Raw genomic sequence first — 23,082 nt, 5'->3', positions numbered from 1 at the left:
TTTTATACGTTACCCACCTATTTCGTTATTAATGTATCTACCTAATTAGTATTTATTGTAACTCCGTGTAATTATTGTAACTTTAAATATAACGTCTTAAATTGTGTATAGTATATAACGATTTGCCGCTCAATATATGTATCATGTTAGTTTAAGTATCTCAGTAAGTGAATTTGTATTCTTTTTGAGATAATAAATATTCTGAAATCAAATATAATCATATTGGTGACATTTGTTACAGGCCTGTGTTTATAGCAACTTTACTGATATTGCTATACGTAGCTATATCAGTTCTTCGATCTTCAAGGAATCTTCTTGCAGCACCCTATTTCCTGGTGACTGATGGGAAGGAACCAACTTACATGTTTACTACTAGATACCAAATGGTACGTATTGCATATACATTCACGCATCTAATACATTACATTATATACTAGCTGACCCGACAGACAGCTGTTCTGTCAATGAAAAAAAAATGATGAATATAAGTATTCGGGAAGGCCATTCTAAGGCCATCGGAAATTAATGATTTCATATTATGTAGTAATAAACTTTACATTGCCGCTTTACAGTGTATGTAATTGCCAATTTTTTAATTATTAAAATGGATACAGTATGTTCACGGACTATTCTGTAGAACTATGTAAGATATACAATTCCACCATACATTATTTTGGTACATCTCAATGGGTTTAGACAGCGTTTTCGTTGAAAGCTCCCAGACAAATATCGTAAACCCGGGTCAAGCGTAATTTAAAAATAGGTATTTAAAGAAACTATTGCCTTCGCGCCACGCCCGGTATACAACTATCTATGTGTGCGTGAATAGACCGTGTTTTGTGTGAGTAATGCGTATGATGGGGTGCGCGTACGCCACAAATCTCGTTTCATTTATCAACTTACTCCGTACTCACTTATAATTAGTTTTTGACCCTGGCTATTGATGCACGGATTTGTAACGTTGCTATACTTTGACTCTGCTCGCACTCGGCTTGTGAATCGGATTTTGAGTAATTGTTAACTACCTACTGAAAAATTTATGTAAGTATCAATAAATTTTAAATCATTTTCGAAAGTATTTTTGTTTTAAATTTAATGCTGTAAAAGGCCATGTTGATCTATATTAAATGCACAATGTATACTTAATTTTATGAGGATTAATGCTGTATTGCTTAAATTCGCTTCGTAAATAAGCCATTACTTCTCGTAAATAGTAAAGGATAAAAAATGGTTATTGTGGGCTATCCCTAAGAGATAGACATAAGTATTCTTACCATCTGTCCTGAGTCAAAAAAAATGTGTTCATTTACGACATCACATTAGAAAACTCTAAAATGGTCAGTGTTTCTCTACAATGATCACCATCATTAGCCGGAAGTCGTCCACTACTGGACAAATTACCTCCCCCAAAGATCATCCAACCTGTTCCGGACCAACTTGTGGGGGGTAAAATTTGCGCGTTTACCACAAAAAAAAACCTATATGAAATGTTGACCGGCAATATACGGCAATTACATCCCCCTGACTCGCTTTTGATCATTTTTTTTCTTTGTTCTACAGATTTATTAAAAGTATAGATTATTGAACCAGCAGCACATGAAAAGTAAACTAATTACCGAACTATTATTTAAATGACGATGATGATGTTGTCTTCCTGACCGACACGGTCACGGCGACTGCGGTTGGTGTGGCCGAACGTGGCTGACGTAGCCAATCTTGGCAACAAAGGTCCTGCTACGTATCCCGCATTTTAAATAACCATTTTCATAATTGTAGTGTATAGCTGCCGGTGGTTGAGCTTTTATTTCATCTCGCTTCTTGTCGAGTTCGTTCCGTCGTTGGGCTTCATACTTTTTAACGCTACTCTGAACGAGATGCCTCCATTCTGACCGTTGGGATGCGCGCTCCTCACAGGTTTCTGGGTCTATGTTATAGCGCTTCATATGCCTCTTCGACACGTCTTTGAAACGAATAAACTACCACCACCAACTGCCACCTTGCTTGCGCTTTTCCTCACGCTCCGAGTAAAATATACGCTTAGCCAGTCTCCCATCGGAAATGCGCGAGAGGTGTCCAGACCAGCGCAGTTGCCGATGCATCAGGTAGACTTCAATGCCATTAACTTTCGCACGCTTCAACACTTCAGGAATTGAGAATGCGATCAGACCACTTGATGTTTAGGATGCAACGAAGACACTTGATGTGGAACCTATCCAACGTACGGATATGTCTTCGGTACAAACACCAGGACTCTGCTGAGTAGAGAAGATTTGGCAGTACCGTTGCCATATATACGTCAATCTTCGTGGACCTGCTTATGTCATGTGACCGGAATAATCTTTGCTCCATCTTTCCAGGTCACCACGTGATGTTATTGTGCTTCCATAGTATCTGAACTTGTCCACTTGTTTCTGAATGTCCTCTCCTAGGCTTATAATGAGCGCGGAACCAGCCGTTTGAAGCGTTTCCAGAGACATAACCTCTGTCTTCTTGACGATGATTTTTAATCCGTACGTACTGCAGGATTTGTCGAGTCTGATCATTAACATTTGTAAACCTTCCGACGATACCGCAACAAAACATAGGTCGTCAGCGTACATTATCTCTGTGATGACACGATATAAGAGACTTTCGTGTGCGCCTTGAATCTCATCAGGTTGAATAGCTTACCATCCGTCCGAAAGCGAATATTAATACCTTCCGATATATCCTGCAAGGCTTCCTCAACCACCACAGCAAAATACAGAGCAAATAGTGTGGGTGCCAAGACACATCCTTGCTTAACTCCACAGGGAAAAACTCTGTCTGTTCGCCATTTACTGAAACGCAGCAAGTCATGTCATCGTGCAGAAGTCAAACAAGCCTTATAAATTTTTCTGGGCATCCAAATTTCTCAACTAACCACAGCGCTTCGCGAGGAACACAATCGAATGCTTGTGCCAGCAGCACATGAAAATTAAACAATTATACGATAGCCAACTGTAAATTACAGGTTCACACTATTTAAGGTACAACATTTAGTGCTCTAATTACACTTTTATACAAAGATTTTGTGTTGTGGTTGTGGTTGTGTGTGTTAATGAGTGTATGCGCGTGTGTGTATTTGCGTATGTCTTAAAATAATTATCTACTACTTGATAACAAAATATTTAAACTCAAATAAAATTTGAAAAACAAAATTTTATGATAGATGCGGTACTCGAACCCAAGGATCTACTTTACAGTTGATAACCTGCTGCTGAGGCCACAACCTGAGAGTTGAACAAAGCATACAAGATTTTATGACAATACGTCACTCGGACGGTTAGCTCAGTTGGTTAGAGCACTGGCATGAAACGCCAGAGGTCGTGGTTTCGAGTCCCTCATCGTTCATAAAATTTTGTTTTTCAAATTTTATTTGTGTATCAATCCTAGAAGTGAGGGTTATCACTTTAAAAACATAACAAATTGTTTAGATTTACAAGAGAGACATCTCAATTCAATTTCCCTTATATGCAAATATTGGGGTTGATCAGGTTATCAACTGTAAAGTAGATCCTGTAGATGAAGCCACAACCCGTGAGTTGAAAAAAGCATACAAGATTTTATAACAATACGTCACTCGAACGGTTAGTACAGTTGGTTAGAGCACTGGCACGGAACGCCAGAGGTCGTGGGTTCGAGTCCTACATCGTTCATAAAATTTTGTTTTTCAAATTTTATTTGTGTATTTATCCTAGAAATGAGATCACTTTAAAAACATAACAAATTGTTAAAAATATATAAAATTATTTGCTTTTTGAATGTTTTTTTAATAAGGATGTAATCATCAGTAAGGATTTTGTATTTTATTAATGTCAATGTAAATTAACGCGTAAGTTACAAAATTTGAAAAATGCCATTGAGTATCAAGATGCCACGCACACAAGCATCTAATAGTTGCCATTATAAAAAAGCTGTTGTTCTTTGGTAGTAGTATCTAGTTGGAGCGCAGCGGAGACCATTTCTTAATCCAAGGGACAAATATAGGGAAACAGTCAATAAATCCATACAATAGTGGCCAGACAGGTTAGTAGTCATTTCGAATAAATTCCTTATTTATTTAATGAAGTTTAAGTGAAGTAGAAGAAGAACCTTCAATAAAAAATAATTTAATTAATTAGTTTATTATTAATAAAATAAGTTTAAATAAACTAAAAAACAAAGCGTTTTTTAGTTTTTTAAAACTATCATTTATTTTTAATTTTTTAATTAAATTTTTCTATAAAAGCGTATTTTTAAAACTATTAAGTACTTTTACATCAATCAATCCTGCCTTATCGACTATAGATAAAAATTATATAAATTGACAAAAATCTGTCAAATTGAATAATGAAATATTCTTATCAATTTAGTGTATTGTCATCAGTCCTCAATAAATCTACAAAGTTTGAATGAAATCTGGCGGTTTAAAGTGGGTCAAAATCGCCTCTTAAGAAGTCAGTTACAAACATACATATAAACATACAAACATGAAGCTAATATAAAGCGTATAAAAATACCTGTAGTTTTATTAAGATTTACTTACGTTTTGATTTGTTAGTGTATGCGTTACCTAGTGGTTTAATATTCAAAATACAAAGAAGATAACGTCAAGTGTGGCTGACTGTTTACGACTTGTCGATCAGAATCGGTCACTCTTACAATAGATTCGCTTTGCTTTTTCTATCGTGCTGTATCTCCGTTAGAGATTCTTCTCTCGTGCACGCTTAGTTGGTCAATACTCTATAGCATAGAATCTATACGCTAGTATATTTTAAGTAGATGTAACAGAACTTATGACCAGGTATATAATGTCTTTTAGTGACAGTGGCAGTCACACTACCCGGAAAATTATTAAAAAGACTCAATATTATCGAGAAAAATCGTTTATATTGGGATTGTTTGTACTTAGTAGTTTTTCTTAAAAGAGGTTTTATCTTTTTTCTCGCTAGATTCCTCCCACTAAATTGACTGTATCTCGGCTTAAAATCATCATATCTATGTGTTTTTTGTTTCAATAATTACTAAGTTAATAATATGTTCTACTACAACAATAACCAGTTTTATGAAAATTTTTAAATTTTTCCAAAAACATAACTATGTATCTAAAATTTTAAGAAAATGGTCTGTAGTTTTAGTCCACTAAAAAGAATTGTTTTAGTACGAATAATTAATATTCAAGATATTTTCTAAAAATGCTTAGAACATTATGTTTATTTAACTTTAACATTTAGGAAGCTAACAAAGCTACCCATACACACAATAGAAAGCTTAAGTGCCAAACTATTGTTATATTTCTGAGTAAAAATTTATTTATTTTCTCAGTTTTACCTGCTTAATTGTTATTTTATTACCCTAACTACAATTTGAATCGAATAAGATTGAAATAATAAAGCTTATACCTAAGCACAAAAATTATAACTAAGTTAAACTAAAAAAAAAATTACTTTGGTATATGTGATTACTTGTTATAACAATCTTGTAATTGAAATTTTCACATTATATATATCACGTAATTACTTAAAAAGCATGTCTGAAGCAATTAATATCTGTAACTGTTACAGTAGCTAGAATATTTACTTGCATGAAAATAAAGTGCGGCTTAATAATTGTCACCTAAATACATTCAAAAACTAAGTGCTTATTTCCATTATTACAGTTATAAAGCTTATAAATCTGTCCGCGAGGTGGCGCCACGCAGTCTTCATACAAATTATAGCTGTTAGCTACAGAGTCCGCTACGATTTAATAGCATAGAAGTTCGTTCGAGCCATCGAGTGCGGGACGCATTGATAATACAATGATTATCAATCCTTGTAGTCGTTCTGAACCCGTGGCAGGGCGCGCTCGTCAGAAATGCGTGGAAGCACTGCTGGTCTGACCGAGTCGCTCGCTAGAGGCTCCAATCCGGCGCTGCTTGAGTTTGCGGATCAGCTGTTCGCCAGCATCATAGTAGCACCGGCCGTGGTTGCCTACTGGAAGTCAACATGGTCCCTCATGGACCTTTACGTGATGCCGGATAGGCCCGTGAGTAGTGCCGCGTTGTGTGCTTTGTTCGGGGTGCTCTGCAGCATTCTGTACTGCGTGTGCCAAACGTGGTTCAGCAAACACTTGAGGCCAGACCGCAGTAGGTGCGGTTTCTACGTGATATCGAGGCTGTACACGTGTGTCGCCGGTATGGCTTGTGTGGGCGTCTGGCGAGGAGTATGGAACCTCCTCAACGAGTGCACTGGAGACAGCGCCAGAACGCTCATGTCCACGACTGTCGCGGCTACCCTATCCCTCGCCGCGCTACGAACTCTGCGCAACATAATTGCTGCCCCTTTCGCCGTAGCTGTCGACTCCCCTAAAGGCTATTTCGACATTCCCACCATGTTTAGAACGGTGAGTTTCTATTGCTAAGTTGATTCGATAAATATTAATGTAAGAAACTAAAGATTTAAATCTTATCTTAATCTCTAAGCCCCTTATTCATAAAGGTCCGCTAACTTAAAACAGCTGCTTCAGAGTGCTTTTTTAATTCTGACTTAGGTCAATAGAAGAAGACAGAGTGAGAATTAGCAATGCTTTAAGTTAGCAGACTATTATGAATAATGTGATTAAAAAAAACGGTTGTCACAATTCCCGTTGAAGTTCTAGGCATTTTATACTATAACAAAATATTAATTCTCAAAATATATTTATTCAGTATTGTTTGAGAAGTTAATGTAAATCACTTAACATCTATCTATGAATATACCCTGGTGATTAATAATACTATGACAAAAAAATATTTAGTATTGGGATTCACTTTACTGATTCCAATAGAAATCGAACCTACAAACGGCCATTCGATTCGCTAAAGCGATTAAAACATACACTGCACCATGTTGGTGATGACAGAATTGAGATTTCGACAAAATATATTTAATAGCAATTTTCAAATTCAAGCATTTTTATTGAGATAGGATTTTTAAATCCCGGAATGAACATATTCTCAGGGTTTAAACCTGAGAACGGACCCAAGAAGCTAATTTAAGATATCTAATAAAACATTCGGGATATACTCCTTTCCAGACGCTAGGAAAGACACGCAATATGTATGGAGAAGCGGGAATCGAACCGGAAATTAAATACAAAACGTAAATTGAAAATAAATGCAAAAGCAAAGGTGGATCCAAAAAGAAATAGAATTATAACATACCTAGTGTAGCCATAAATTCTTATAAAACTTTATCAATGTATCAGCAATAAATAAAAGTAATACTATTCGAAATCAGACTGGCGAATCTACGGATTTGAGCATTGTGTTCATGGAAAATTTCACAAAAATGAACCTTTATGACTTCTTGATAAGGCACCCCAAATAATGGCTGCCATAGCATATTGGCTAAGTTGCGCTTTTTAACCGACTTCAAAAAGGAGGAGGTTCTCAATTCGATCGGTATTTTTTTTATGTATGTACACCGATTACTCTGAGATTTCTGATCCGATTTTCGTAATTCTTCTTTAGATCGATGCGGAATAGATTAGAATAGAGAGACTTAAAACCTATCAATAGGTAGCACATATAAATAACAGTATTTTCTTAATAGTAAAGGTTTTTATAAGAGATGTATTAAATTAAATTTTTTGTTATTTGATACTTTTCAGTTTTAACAGTCGGTTTTTTTAAACGTAGTTTTTTTTAATCATAATTTAAATCATCCGTAGAAAAGGATATTTCTGTACTTTTCATCGGGACAGTAAGCATTTTGATTGGGCCACTAACTTTAATCTATTCCTTAATTTGGAGCATGTCCTGTATATGGAATACGCGAAAGAGCGGGAATCTTCATTTTTCGCGATATTTTTTTTGTTTTCATAAGGAAACAAAGCCAGAATTCTGCCTATAACAGATTATTTAGTTTCAAGAACACCCGGCCGCTTCAACGTTTTAAGGTCTTCCAAAAAGGAAGTGATTGTATATAGCACGATATACGAGCACATCAACTGACATAATATAATCAAAATGTTCAACGTCTTTTCTTTAACACCCATTCGATTGTACTTTAATATCATCGAAAATAATAGAAAAAAAACTAAAAGCATGCTTTTAAAGAAAACCAAAGTATATTAAATAATTTTTAATAAACATAACCTGCGAATAGTGTGATTAAGTAACAAAAAAATATATTTTAATGTAAAAAAGAGTGGGGTGAATTTAAAGATGTGAGATCAAACACTTTTTTTAAATATTAGTCTTAAAAAGATCATAATGTCTTAGTAACGAATTAGCACGCGCCATAGACTTTGGCACAAAGACACTACTCATGGGTAAATATGTGAAATGGAGGGAAAATTTTCGAAGCTACTCAGATAATAAATGCGTTCCAAATTTGAATTTAAAAGTAAACAAATTTGAAGTATAATAGTAAGTACACACTCTTTTGAAAAAAAACGGACACCCAGGTAATTAACCTGTTTCACTAGCATCTTCAAATTATTTGATAATTTAATTTACCTTGTATCATAATAAAACTTTAAATAAATAAGCAAAAAGTAATTTCTGCCAATTTCTTTATTACATTTTGATGGAATTAATAAATTATTATACCAGAGTCTAAACAGCTAGTTGCGTAAATAAAAAAACAGGCTAAAAACTTAAGTTTTTTTAACATAAAAATAAAGAGTAAAAGTTTAATATCGAGTGTGCCCTTTTTGAGGTCGACGTAAGAGGATTTTCGATTTCTCAATGCCTGATTCACCAGGAAGCAGTCTTCTCAAGCTTCTGTAGATGGTTTTTTTCGAGACCCAGGCCTTCTACTGATGGAACCAATCTCTTGATATCGAAGCCAAGTCCCCTGGACTGTCGAACGACTCACATTTTGCCTCTGGGACATATAAAATTGACTACGCCCTTCCTCAGGTAGCGTTATAATTTTGCTCGCTGTTATCTTTCTATCAACCATTTAAGAGACCTCTAAATAATGGTATCAATACTTAAAAATATCAAAGAAATACGACAATCCAACAATTATTATCTATTATTTTAGAGCTAATACGATCTATCAACGATTCCCGCCACGGTGAAGAGCGCAATTGCAGTGCCGCTCAGAATTTTTGGGTTTTTCAAGAATCCTGAGCGGCACTGCATTATGATGGGTACGGCGTATCAATTACCATCAGCTGAACATCCTGCTCGTCTCGTCCCTTATTTTCATAATCATAAAAAAACAATATTTAATAAATTTGCCAGTATATTCTCAAATGATTAAAACCTCCTTTGATATTGTATTTCTAAAGGGACGGTAAAAATTTAAACCGCCCGTTTTTTTGCAAATGAATTTAATTTAAGTTGTAGGAATATTTATGGCCAGTCTAGTTATATTACAAAAATAAAATAATTTAATAAATTTTAACAATTTCAAACAAGAGTCACAATTGTTTTTTAACGTGATTTTCTTTACTGCAATTCATGAGCTTAAAAAAATAAAACTTCTAGTATTAAGACCAGAAGGAGATATATGTAATTCTATAAAGCCATCCATTACTTTATCTCCTTAGGAGTGAAATTAAAAAAATCCATTCTTAGTGCAAGAATGCCACCACCACCTTGAGACGGCGCAGCCGGCCTTGTGTTTCCTTACGGAGACGCAGATATCTCGGCCGAGTAACACAGAAACGGATCATCTCATGGGCTGCGTTCAAACAACAATTGACAACGTCCTTGAAAATATCCCCTCCACCGAAATCGTAGTCTTGGGTGATTTCAACGGGCACAATGCCGAATGGCTTGGTTCACGTACCACAGACTACGCAGGGCGATCTGTGCATAATTTTACATTGGCGTATGGTCTGTCCCAATTGGTTGGATCGCCAACGCAGCTCCCGAATGTGGATAGCCACATACCGTCCTTATTAGATCCTCCGCTGACTACACATCCCGATAGATACCAGGTCTCTGTCGACTCCAGCTCCATGCCCGATAGCATCCCTACCCTTTGGGCAAGGTTTGGGCCCTTCTGATGATCACAGTGCCATGCCGTTGCAGGAGCCGATGTGATACTACAGGGCATGGATATTTTTATACCAAGCTCTGTAGTAAATTAAAATGGTTATTGCAAAATTTAAGTCAATGGGTTCTGGTCTCTACGTTAATAAATCAGTTCAATCAGGTTAAGTAATTACTTAAATATGTTTATAGATAGTAACTAGGGGACAGCCCGAAAAAGTATATTCGCAAGTTCTACTTCCAACCCCGTGCCTTCAACTCAAAGCCAAAATAATTATTCTTAAATTAAATTTATGCGCATAGCACGTATGACATGTAGGTTAGGCGACAAATTATCCTATTGTAGTTGTCGTTTCGTTCGCGCCGTCCACAATAGGAGATGTATTGAATCTGTCTCAAAAGATATACATGATACTAACGACTTGATTATAATACGTACAGTTGAAGAATTGGATACAGATTGCCAATTACGGTAGTATATGTATAGAAAACAAGCTTGCGACGTCCGCGGGGACATAATGAGAATTGAATTTATTTGGAAGTTATTGCGTTTTGCCCGGAAATACATAACGACTAAAAGGCAAAAATTCTGTAAAGTACCTTTTAGGTTTGGTATTGTTTTTAGTAGTAACAGCAACTATTCTTGAAAAAGTATTAAGTGTAATTTGTTACAATTTTATTATATTTATAGAATATATTTTCAATTGAGTTCAAATATTCAAGAGTTCCATAAAAATCAAATCAAACCAAAATCATTTCATTCATCTAGGTCAAGGAAATGACACATAATATGAATGTCAGAAGTTTTTTTCTTTTACGAAAAGATTGAGGTTTAAGTTTGAGCTTTTATGAGAAAAAGTGGCAAGAAACTCATTACCATTTTTTTATTTCAACATTAACAGCTTCATAGTTTTACACATTAGCAATATTCGAGTATATGAAGTAATGCAACAAAATAAATATATATCTATACTAATATTATAAAGCTGCAGTGTTTGTTTGTTTGTTTGAACGCGCTAATATCTGGTACTACTGGTCCGATTTGAATGATTCTTTCAGTGTTGGGTAGTCCATTTATCGAGGAAGGATATAGGTTTTTTTTTTTTTCAAAATTAGGGATCCGTAATAAAATTGCTATTTTGTAACACAAGGTGTAAAATCGAAAACCTATTTTTGCGTGCGCTGCAAAAACTATTGACAATAGAACAAAATGATGTACAGGCTATAATATAGGCAATATTTTATTACTTATAAAACTATCACAATGGTACAATTTCGTGAAAGAGGTCACCCGTCGAATCCAACTCGGATGGGTAGCATTTACCATCCGAGTACAAATTACAAATACCACAGTGTCTGAAGACGAAGGTTTTCAACCAGTGTCTGTTGCAAGTGATGACTTACTGTACACAGACGTGGTCGCTAACTATGAGCCTGATGAGAAAGGTGTGGGCAGGGCATATAGTTCGACGGACAGATGGCCGGTTGGATGGTGGGGCAGAAAAGTCCTCGAATGGCGACCACATATCGGAAGACGCAGTGTTTGTAGGCCCCCCACAAGATGGACCGAGGATCTGGTCAAGATCCCCGGAATACGTTGGATAATGGCAGCGTAGGACCGATCGTCTCGGTGATCTTTGGAAGAGGCCTTTGTCCAGATGTGGACGTCTTCCGGCTGATGAGGATGATGATGGTGATTGTAGATGATAGGAGAACCAAAGTCACCGACATAACTGACCAGTGGTGCAGAAAAATCCTCGAATGGCGACCACTTGACGACGCAGTGTTGGTAGGCCCCCTCAAGATGGACCGACGATCTAGTCAAGATCGCCGGAATACGTTGGATCTACAACATACCTGTATAAATTTACCAACAAATTTACAGCATAAAATTATACATAGTACAACATTTGGAGATAAACTATTCAAATAGTGTTAATATAGAATTTTTAATCTGTGTTTTTAACTTATTAGCTCTATTTCTTTATTGTTTTATTAGCAGTAAAGTTTAGTTGTAAAGATAATAATAAGCATAGTGACATCAATAGAAGTCTTAATATATTCTTTAAAACCAACAACATAAATGACTTTAAAAATAACATAACTACAACAGTGTTTAAAGTAAGAGTTATAAATAGCTCTTAAAACTATTTAATAAGACTGATATTTTAAACGATGCATAGAATGCTAATTGCATACAAAGTGTTTGATAAGTACCTATAGTTACTTTTATAAGTATACTACTTTGTATGAAATATCTGATATTATTCGAACACGAATTGAACCGAATTTGAATTTGAATTGAATGCTCATCACTGGCCCACGCCATACATAAATAATTACCCCCTTATTCATAATAGTGCTGCTAACTTAAAGCATTGCTAATTCTCACTCTATCCTCTTCTATGTCAGAATGAGAAAAAACACTCCTAAGCGGCTGTTTAAAGTTAGCGGACCATTATGAATAAGGGGGTTAATATATAAATTATTTATTGTTAGACACTTTTTGGATGGGTAAAATCTATGTGAGTTCACATCACCGAAATGTTTAAATGAAATCTGTACAGATGAGGTATTGTACAACATAGGTGTTTTGCATATTTTTAACCGACTTAAAAAAGGAGGAGGTTCTCAATTTGTCGGTGTTTTTTTATGTTTGTTACCTCAAAACTTTCGAGTGGGTGAGCCGATTTTGATAATTCTTTTTTATTTGGAAGCTGGTGCTTCCCGTGTGGTCCCATTGCCGATCCAGATCTAACAATGACATCCATGAGAAAACTATAAAAGTCTTAAATTTGCTATAAATCTATGCGCGACATATTCACGAATAATTTAATAACGCGCCAACTGATTTCGATAATTCTATTATATTGGAAAGGATATACTTCAATGATAGTTTGGTGACGGTTTGGTTAGGTTCTGATTATAGGATCTATGACAAAGTAACGGAACTCTTCAATTCTTAGGAGCAAATTAACGATACTAAGCCGAATCTTTTATATGCTATCCGGATATTTGAGTCACCTACCTATCTATCATATGGATAATATATAGATGGGTAAAATTAACCTTGTCTAATTTAACCCCCAGAAGACTCAAGTTTGCGCGTTTACCACTAAAAAACCCCCATTTGTCGTATCACCGCTCTTCGACAAGACTTCCCTTAAAGCTTCGCCTAGTATGAGAATAGGAAGGAACTGGGTCTCGAAATCTCGAGCGATCGCCAATTCCGCGGTCAACTGAAGGGCAAAATCAAATTAGCTTCTAAGAAGCTGGGCGTCAAAAATAGAGCACGGCAATACTCCAAGCCAGCCCACATTCTAGCGCTCTACAAAGTCCAGCCACATATTATGTATTAGTATTGCTGTCATCTCTGGTCTGGTGCACCCCAGTATCCGCCCGAACCATTTGACCACGTGTAACGTAGAGCTGCTCGAATTGCTGGGGATCATGTGCTCTGTGAACGGCTGGATCACCTGGCGTTACGTAGAGACGTCGCTTCACTGTGTGCCTTCTACCGCATCTATCACAGGGAGTGTTCCGAAGAGCTGTTTGACTTGATACCTGCCACCGAATCCCACCTTCGCACGACACGCCACTAATTAGTATATATTCCCTACCATCTGGATGTGTGGCGTTCCTCCACAGTGCAGTTTTCGAAGACCACGTTTCCATATACAACCATGCTGTGAAATGACCTTGCTTGTGCGGTGTTTCCGCGGCGATACGACATGGGTACCTGCAAAGAAAGCGCGAACTCCTTCCTTAAAGGCCGGCAACGCTCCTGTGATTACTTTGGTGTTGCAAGAGAATGTGGGCGGTGGTGATCACTTAACACCAGGTAACTCGTACGCTCGTTGTCCTCCTTATTTTTGTAATCAGTCCTTGATACGTGTGCAGAGTTTTTCATTCAATCTGACATTTTGAAGAGGGTGAAAATCGTCTCCAAATAATTCGTTACACTTTTATTACATAGACAGATACAAAGCGTGTTAAAAATTAAAAAAAAGTAGTTTTTATTAAAAAATAAAATTCTGAGCGGCATTATAATTGCGCTCGTCACCTTGAAGCATAAGATGCTAAGGCTCATTTGCCCAGTAATTTCACTAGCTACGGCGCCCTTCACACCGAAACACCATAATGCTTAAACATTACTGCTTCATGGCAGAAATAGGCGCCGTTGTGGTACCCATAATCTAGCCGGCATCCTGTGCAAAGGAGCCTCCCACTGAGTACTGCCTTACAAGCTATAAATACTTACATTGTCATGCTGTAAATAGGTTACGGAAGAAGTAACACTCTCATGTTTTCACTGATAACACAATAATTAATAATCTGTCCTATTGTAGAGTCAATAATCTATTTATAATCCTAGCGTGCCAAACAAATATTTATTCAATTCATAGTTCCTTATCGGCACTTGAGAACAGTTCCAATTTGTCCTAATACTAAGTATTAGCGTTTGGTTCGACGAAATAAAGTAGCAAAACCCTACATTATAGTGTCCCGACGTCTTGTGCGATTCTTGCATTATTTGAATTAAATTCTATTAGTATTTTTTGTGTTTCGCCTGGACATACAAACAGGCGAATTTTAGACTTGATCACAAAATCAAACTATAGAATAGAATAATATTTATCTACCAAAGGGAGTGACACTAACACACTGACATCTACTATATACCACTGGAAGGCGGCTGTCAAAGTGCTTTTGTGCCTATTATATATTCGCTGATGGACTGCTTGAACGGGAGCTTTAAAGAGAGAGGTTTGAAAGTAAATGCAAGAAAGACGAAAGTGATGGTATTTGAGAAGGATGAAAGGTTGACTGAGTGTACTATCACGATTGAAGATGAAAGGGTGGAACATGTTACAGAATTCGTATATTTGGGGTAGCATGTTTACAAGAGACGGAAGATATGAAGGTGATATTGAAAGGAGAGTGACTGCGGGAAATTGTGTGAATGGAGCGCTGCATGCCTTTATAAACGGTCAGGCTGTGCCAATAGAAGCGCGAATGGCTGTACAAAATGGAGTGCTTGTCGCCACGTTAATGTATGGAAGTGAGAGTTGGGTATGGCAGAAGCATAAAAGCAGGATTAACGCAGTGGAGATGCGATCACTGCGTAGTATGTGTGAAGTAAGACTGACTGATAGAATTCCGAATGCGGTAATACGAGCACGCTGTGGTTTGAAAGAGGATGTTGTAACAAGGACTGAAAAAGGAATGCTGAAATAGTTTGGACACGTGGAGCGAATGAGTGAAGAATGAATGACGCATCAAATATAAAAGGCAAGTGTGTGTGGGCAAGTCGGTCGCGGAAGACCTCGTAGAACATTCGTCGACCAAATTGGGAACGTTTTGAGAAAAGGAGAGGTCCGAAGCACCAGCAACCGGCGAGCATCTATGAAAAGAGTAATGAATGTAGAGGAAGCGCGTGAGGTCTGTAAGGATAGAAGCAAATGGCATTCTATTGTCTCTGCCTACCCCGACGGGAACAAGGCGTGAGTGTGTGTATGTATGTATGTATGTATGAAGATATTCTCCATTTTGGCGCTGTTGGCCATGTAGCGAGAGTCTGCGGTACTAAAACTAGTGTTGACAACCTAATGGACAACATAGATGGTGGGAAACTATGTATAAAAAAATTGTGTACTTTATTACGTTGATTCTTGAAGTATAAATAATACGGAAAACCAACGAAATTAATTCAAAATGCTAAAATGTTTCAGAGTATTGTACGTTCCTTCGCAGCAATTTGTATTATACGTCAAAATTTGTTCTCTGGACGCTCGCGAGTGGCGCTTCAAATAGGCACAAAAAATTTGCTGTCAAGCATATGGAACAGCCTGTTGAGTGTTTTTTTTTTTTATTTTTATTTATACAGGTCAGTGCACTAACATAACATATTGCAACAACACTTGGTAAGCGTCATGAAGCCACATCAGCTGTTAAGAGGGCTTTGACATACTATCACTACTACTGTCAAAAACTAACGCATCGATTTTCATGCTGTTGTCAGGTTTTAGATGTTATGTATAAAGTTTTTGTACATTAACGATATTTCTTGGAGGTGTCGGAAAAAATCTGGGAGCTTTCAACGAAAACCCTGTTTAAACCCTTTGAGATATAACTTGTGGTGGAATTGTGTATGCTATATAGATCTACAGAAAAGTCCGCGATGGCATATGTCTATCTCATAAGGATAATATAGGTACTATATCCATTTTAATACTTAAAAAAATTGGCAATTAAAAAATTGGTAATGTAAAAGCTATTTACACAAAAACGATATTAATCCTTATCATTTTATTACTACATAATCAACTTTGATTACTTTAGACTGCAATTTTCGTGAATACTTACATCATTTTCTTTTCTTTTGACAGAACAGCGTATACCGTTTCAGCTAGTATGACTTTAAAGTACTTATCATAGAATTAGGATTGCTCTCCGCTGCGCTCCAAATAGATTAGCTTCCTAGGACCTTTAAACGTCGAGATCTGATGAAAACTCGATACTCGAAAAATGGGATAAAACCAATAGCTTCCCAAATTTACAAAAATTTTCAATTTTCTTAACAGAAAATTAATAAACACTACATATAACAAGTGTCGTAGTCATAATGATCCATACGTGGTACTTGTTTCACAGTTATATCCCCCCTTTAACCCTCGAAATTAATCGTGGGTCCATAATATGGTCTTCTTGGAGTGGATCTTGGATAGAAAACTATCATAGTCGATAAACTACTGCTGGATGAGAAGATATATATAAGATGATTTAATTATAAATTAATATCTCATACAAGTATATTAGATAGAACTTGAATGCATGCTATCTTTGACTTTCATTTACGTTTGTGCTGTGACGTATATAGGAGCTAATCTCTGGTAGTAAGGCTTTCTTTGCAAACATATTTTTGTTGCACTCTATTTAAGTGGCATCTCGACGTCCAAAGAGAAAAGTCACTTGTTGCGCGCCGTGATGCGCAGACAACTGTATCGTAAATCCGCGCGCGTTTTAATGTTTCAACCTTATACGATTTACCGTATCCTCTCTGAGAATATCGTGGTGAAATAAAACAATATGACTACGGTTTAGACTGAGTGAATGATTTGGGATCGTACGCCGATATGCGTGATAGTATACTAATTATAAATAACGGACTATTTGGTGAGAAATTCTCGGTTTTCTTGGGGTACATTGATATTATTTTCACGACACTCATAGCTGGACCATTGACGATTATCTACTGGCAGGCAACATGGGAATTACTGGATTTATATATCTACCCAGAAAAGGAGTTGGAGAGTGCAATAGTGACAACTGCAATTGGACTGGTTTTTGGACTAATATTGAGCACTCTTCAACATTATTTCTCAGAAAGGCTTACACCTGAGGAGGGGAAAGTCAAATATATTGTCGTCACAAGACTGTATACGTACTTAGCTAGTATCGTCAATGTATCAGCGTGTCGCGGCGTATGGAATATTCTTGAAATAGCACAACGTGATTGGTTTTCAATATCTGTTACGACAGTTTTATCAGCCATAGCTCTTATGATCCTGAAGGGATTTCGGAATGTAGAGGCTGCACCTTATTCTGTTGCTCTGGATGATGCTGAAGGATACTTTGATGCCCCAACATTCTACAGAACGGTATGCTCTATGATAATAGTTGTTAAACCCTGTATTTGAGTCGTCCAATCATAAGACAGATATTTGCTCCTATATTACACATATCTTATTGAATTTGGTTACTGTAACAAAGAAGTTGTATACTTATCAGTAATTGTAAAGATGTAAGGGTTTTTAAAGGATGCAGTGTGAATGGGCTGATTCAACTATCTGTACTGAGCGAACTGCCCTGATGGAAATCCATTTGATCCAATTGAATTATTATTATTATCACTGAATTATCATTCTATTGTGTCATGCCTCTGTATCGCTTGTTCCTTGCTCTCCTTTTGCTCGCTCGGCTCAGTCGGAACATGACATTTTTTCGTGCGTGCAGCTGGCGTTCATTGATCTGTAGGACGTTATCACGTCAAAAAGTGTAGTTGATTTGTATTTATTTTTCTGTTGAATAAATTCTCTGGTTCTGATACTTGGTGTAACTCATCAGAGTATTTCACATAACTGTGTCACATTATTGTGATCACGGCCTCATTCTTTTTTTATGGAAAAGGAGAACAAATGAGCGTATGGCTCACCTGGTGTTAAGTGATCACCGCCGCCCACATTCTCTTGCAACTTCAGAGGAACCACAGGAGCTTTGCTGGCCTTTAAGGAAGGTGTACGCACTTATTTTGAAAGTACCCATGTCATATCGTTCCGGATACACCGCACAAGGAAACTCATTCCACAACTTTGTGGTACGTGGAAAAAAGCTCATTGTGGAGGACCGCCACACATCCAGATAATGGGGATGATATCCCAATGTTGTGCGAAGGTGGTATTCGGCCTCATCAGGTGAAACAGCTCTTTGGAACACTCCTTCCTCTGCCTACAGTTGTTACTAGAATTTAGTCTCCTGAGTCCTTGTGTATCATTTATTCATTTAAGTTCCTGAATCACCTAGCTGGGGCAGGGGATATCAATAGTGCATCTCCATCGCAATCGGTCCTGAGCAACTCTCTCGTTTTATCTTTCGCTTTGTCAATGACAGTCCACCGCCAGGTTTGTTTTGAACGGCCGCGTTTGCGTATTCCTTGACTGTTCTAGTCTTGAGCTTGCTCGGTATATAGTTGGAATCATTTGCGGCGTTAAATCTGTTGTTAGATTGAATTGATTGATTAAAGAATCTGAGTCCTTATTACCACCATAACTGTGGTAATTTTTCAAAGATATTGTATCTGGTACCAGTTCGTCTTCAATACACTCCAATGCAATGCAATCCAATATGGTATGCAGTAAATGCAGCGTTGAAGGCATTCTTAAGTTTCTCAAAGCAAAGACAAGATTATTATAAATCTTTATAAGTCATCTTAAGTAATATTCTGCTAGGATTTGTTAGTCTACATAAAATACATGTCCTCCAGCAAGAATTGGCCCGCGCTGAACCAACGATAGAAAGACCTGTTTAATCGGACACGTAAACCTCTGCTTCATCCCATTCGATACATTTTTCGGCTCTACACAAGTCATCTTTAAGATATGTTGACTCACGAAACTTATATGCATCTGCATGTAGACTAACTTATTTATTTTGCCTGCCTTCAACTTTAAATTTATTTCTGAGACAAAACCTAGATAATTTATAATGTTCATTTGTATGATAATTTTGTCACGGTGTGGTTTATATGTAAAGTTTATGTTGTGTATTTTGTATTGAGTTTTTGCCATATTAGCGGATAAATTATTCTCCTTGAACCATGTCAATACAGTTTCTATATTATTGTTTCCTTTGTATTCATAAGAGAATTTGTTATCTTTATTACTTCATTCTCTGAACACGGAGATAAATATGACATTATTTGTTTGATTTATGTTGTATTTATACTGGAGATATTTATTTTTAGAATCACTAGTCAAATCAATAAATTTATTGAAAATAAATCAAAAAAATATACAGAGTAACTACTCTGTATATATATAACCACAGGAGCTTTGCTGGCCTTTAAGGAAGGTGTACGCACATACTTTGAAAGTACCTATGTCATATCGTTCCGGATACACCGCACAAGGAAACTCATTCCACGGCTTTGTATTACGTGGAAAAAAGCTCATTGTGGAGGACCGCCACACATCCATATGATGGGGATGATATCCCAATGTTGTGCGAAGGTGGAATTCGGCCTCATCAGGTGAAACAGCTCTTTGGAACACTCCTTCCTCTGCCTACAGTTGTTACTAGAATTTAGTCTCCTGAGTCCTTGTGTATCATCTATTCATTTAAGTTCCTGAATCACCTAGCAGGGGATATCAAAAGTGCATCTCCATCGCAATCGGTCCTGAGCAACTCTCTCGTTTTATCTTTCGCTTTGTCAATGACAGTCCATCGCCAGGTTTGTTTTGAACGGCCGCGTTTGCGTATTCCTTGACTGTTCTAGTCTTGAGCTTGCTCGGTATATAGTTGGAACCATTTGCGGCGTTTAATCTGTTGTTAGATTGAATTGATATATTAGATTGAGTTGTATTTATACTGGAGATATTTATTTTTCGAATCACTAGTCAATTCAATAAATTTATTGAAAATAAATCAGAATAAATAAGAGTAATTACTCTGTATATTTTTTTGCCATCTCCAATAGATTTGATCAATTAATTAGTATGTCATTATAGTGAATACAATACAATCTATTTATCCATATTATAAGTAACGATATTCTTTATTGTACTCATATATTTACTATATGCGTTCATGACAGAGGAACATCTCTAACGGATATTTTGTTTTTGATTTTTTTTGATACGCCATACCCATAACAATGCAGTGCCGCTCAGGATTCTTGAAAAACCCAAAAATTCTGAGCGGCACTACAATAATTGCGCTCGTCACTATGAGACATAAGAGGTTAGTCTCAATTGCCCGGTAAATTCACTAGCTACGACGCCCTTCAGCCCTAAACACTGTTTAATGTTTACACATCACTGCTTCTCGGCAGAAAGAGGTTCCGTTGTAGTACTAGCCGGCATTCTGTGCAAAGGAGCCTCCCACTGCATCAATAATATAGAAATGATAAGCGCATCTATTGTTAGCTCCTTACTATTTTGAATACCTTTCCGTCCCGAGAAACTCAGATCGCGCGATGTATCAGTCAGATCGGCGTGATTTTGTCACTCGCGCAGCGTTCTAACAAATCGTATTATTTTACGATTCTTATTAATAGATAGCTATTGAAACAAGCTATAAGACCATGCAAAATAAGCCATCTTATAAACAAAATAAGTGTCAGAACTTGGTGAGGGAATAGTGTGCCGTACGGCACTCTCGGTTTTGGTGTATCTGAAAAATCTAGTGCCCTGGGGCACTGCCGATTTCGGGAGCTAGCTAACGCATACATTGACAAATCAAAATCGACCACGCACTATCCAGATGGCAGATCTATGCGATGGTAATAATATATTCTATGATAGTATATTTACATTGGTTAGAGTGCAGATATAAATTTTCCAACTCAACATATTCATACGATTAGATTAAGTTCGAATTCTATAATGTCATTGGACGATTAATTTATGTTGCCATTTGACGGTTAGTGACTACAACCTTTTTTTTTTAATTTAGAATTCTTATTTTATTTTAGTGACAGTTGAACATTTTGAAGAAAAGATATATTGACAATCAAAAGTCAATGGTGAATGCCAAATCCCTGCTAATATTATTATAAATGTGAATGCATGTTTGTTTGTTACGCTTTCGCCTAAACCACCGAATCGATTTTGATAAAATTTAGTACAGAGATAGAGTATAGCTTAAAAAACGACATATTTTATTGCAAAAAAAAATAAATGGAGTGGTTGAAATTGGGAAAGGCAGTTTGTATAGAATTTCGTCATTATCAAAGATAGAACCATGAAACTTTGTATTAAGGCACTGAATAAGAAATAATTTATAAATATTTTTTTAGCAGTTTTGAATCTTTGACCTACATGGGGGACACGGACGAGTAAAAAAGTAAGGACTCCGATTCACCTTACATAACAGTGCGGCACGAAAACAAGCCGATAAACGCGTAAATACATAGCCCCACGCATACTCCCACACTAATACAAGCCGATCGGCCGCCATTATGAGATTTGCCATCGTCTGTGACAGATCAGTTTGCGTCGTAATAAAATATTTTAAAAATACCGTCGTGCGTTGTGAAAAAGTGTAAAAACAATCATATTAAAGTATATGTGGATATATGATTATTTAAGGGAGAAAATATTGTGTAACTGGTATACCCCGTAACCGCACACACACTACCATAAAGGTGCTTCACTCGCTAATATCAAGGCGCGGAGTCTTTCTTTTTTTACAAGTCCTTGCATAGGAGATTAAAGTTCACAGAAAAATACTATTAAAGAGACTGTCCACAATGACAAGGGATATGCTCTGTATAGAAGAGCACTGCCAGCAGCGGAAAGAGCAGTTTGTTTGTGTATTATTTGAAAAGTATCCTAAAAGATAAAAAAAAATGGCCAAAGTATTCAACGCGGACGAAGTCGCGGGTAAAAGCTAGTATTAAATAATTATATTTACAACCATTGCTAATTGTTGTAAGGCCTGACTATTTGGTTTTAGTTAGGAAATGAATTTATTTGCGGTTTATTAATATGGCTTATAATATAAATTGTTCAGTGTTATTATTGTTAAGTTATTAGAAATTTCAAGGAACGGATACAGCTTTAGATATAATATCAGAACAAAGTACAGTTAACACAATTGATTATCGGAGATCATCAGAGGAAAGTAAGAGTGAGGATAAGTGCCAAATATGTGGAGTAGAAGAAACTTGGAATTAAAAATTATGTTTAATGTTATTATTTACTATTTTAATATCGTTATTAGTTCCATATGAAGTACCTGACTATAAGAATTGTATAATAAAAATGATGAAAAATCTCTACAAACGTATAATAAGTACACGTATACAAAACACCGCGGTTGTTGTGATGCCTTTTCTCAATCTTTGTACTACGCATGCGCGTCCACACCAACGGGCTAGCACTTGTATAATAATTTTAGGAGGTGCATTGTGCATGAACCTCTAAACTGCATATGAGATCCTGGTACATGTTGCTAGGATGACACATGATTTTAAACGCTATGAAAGACATTACTATCACCGCTACCATACTTATGTTCTCCTGATGTCTATGTAGTAATACGTCGCGCGCACGACGTCAGAATATATTGAGGTATGCTCGCGTCATACATAAGACAATCTCTTCTTTAACTATGATCACCTAGTATAAATATAAAAACACTGCATAATGCTTCCTACTCATTTTCTCCCAAGTTAAATCTTATGAATTTTTGTGTATCTCATTCTCTCGCCGGCTCTGTATCATCTCGCTTTTTCGTTTCATCAAGTTTCAAATCACAACGATTCTAAAGAAGTTTCACTTCAATATAAAAATATGTTTTAATTAAATGAAGAATAGGTTTTATGAAAA

At 36.5% G+C, this 23,082-nt stretch overlaps 1 protein-coding gene and 1 non-coding gene across 2 annotated transcripts in view; both read left to right on the top strand.

The window, feature by feature from the left end:
* The first annotated feature begins 248 nt into the window (after positions 1-248).
* The window catches only part of LOC126968034 (uncharacterized), a 46,561-nt gene continuing 23,727 nt past the window's right edge, over positions 249-23,082 (top strand). Inside the window, exon 1 of the mRNA XM_050812819.1 lies at positions 249-386. Coding sequence (XP_050668776.1) covers positions 363-386 — 24 coding nt within the window. The 5' untranslated portion in view covers positions 249-362. The remainder of the gene's footprint in view (positions 387-23,082) is intronic.
* On the top strand, positions 3,299-3,372 carry Trnaf-gaa (transfer RNA phenylalanine (anticodon GAA)). Its single transcript has one exon. It is a non-coding gene; the product is annotated as a tRNA-Phe (tRNA).

Source organism: Leptidea sinapis, chromosome 14, assembly GCF_905404315.1.
Source record: "Leptidea sinapis chromosome 14, ilLepSina1.1, whole genome shotgun sequence".
Lineage (NCBI taxonomy): Eukaryota > Metazoa > Arthropoda > Insecta > Lepidoptera > Pieridae > Leptidea > Leptidea sinapis.
This window is presented reverse-complemented; position numbering and strand designations above follow the sequence as displayed.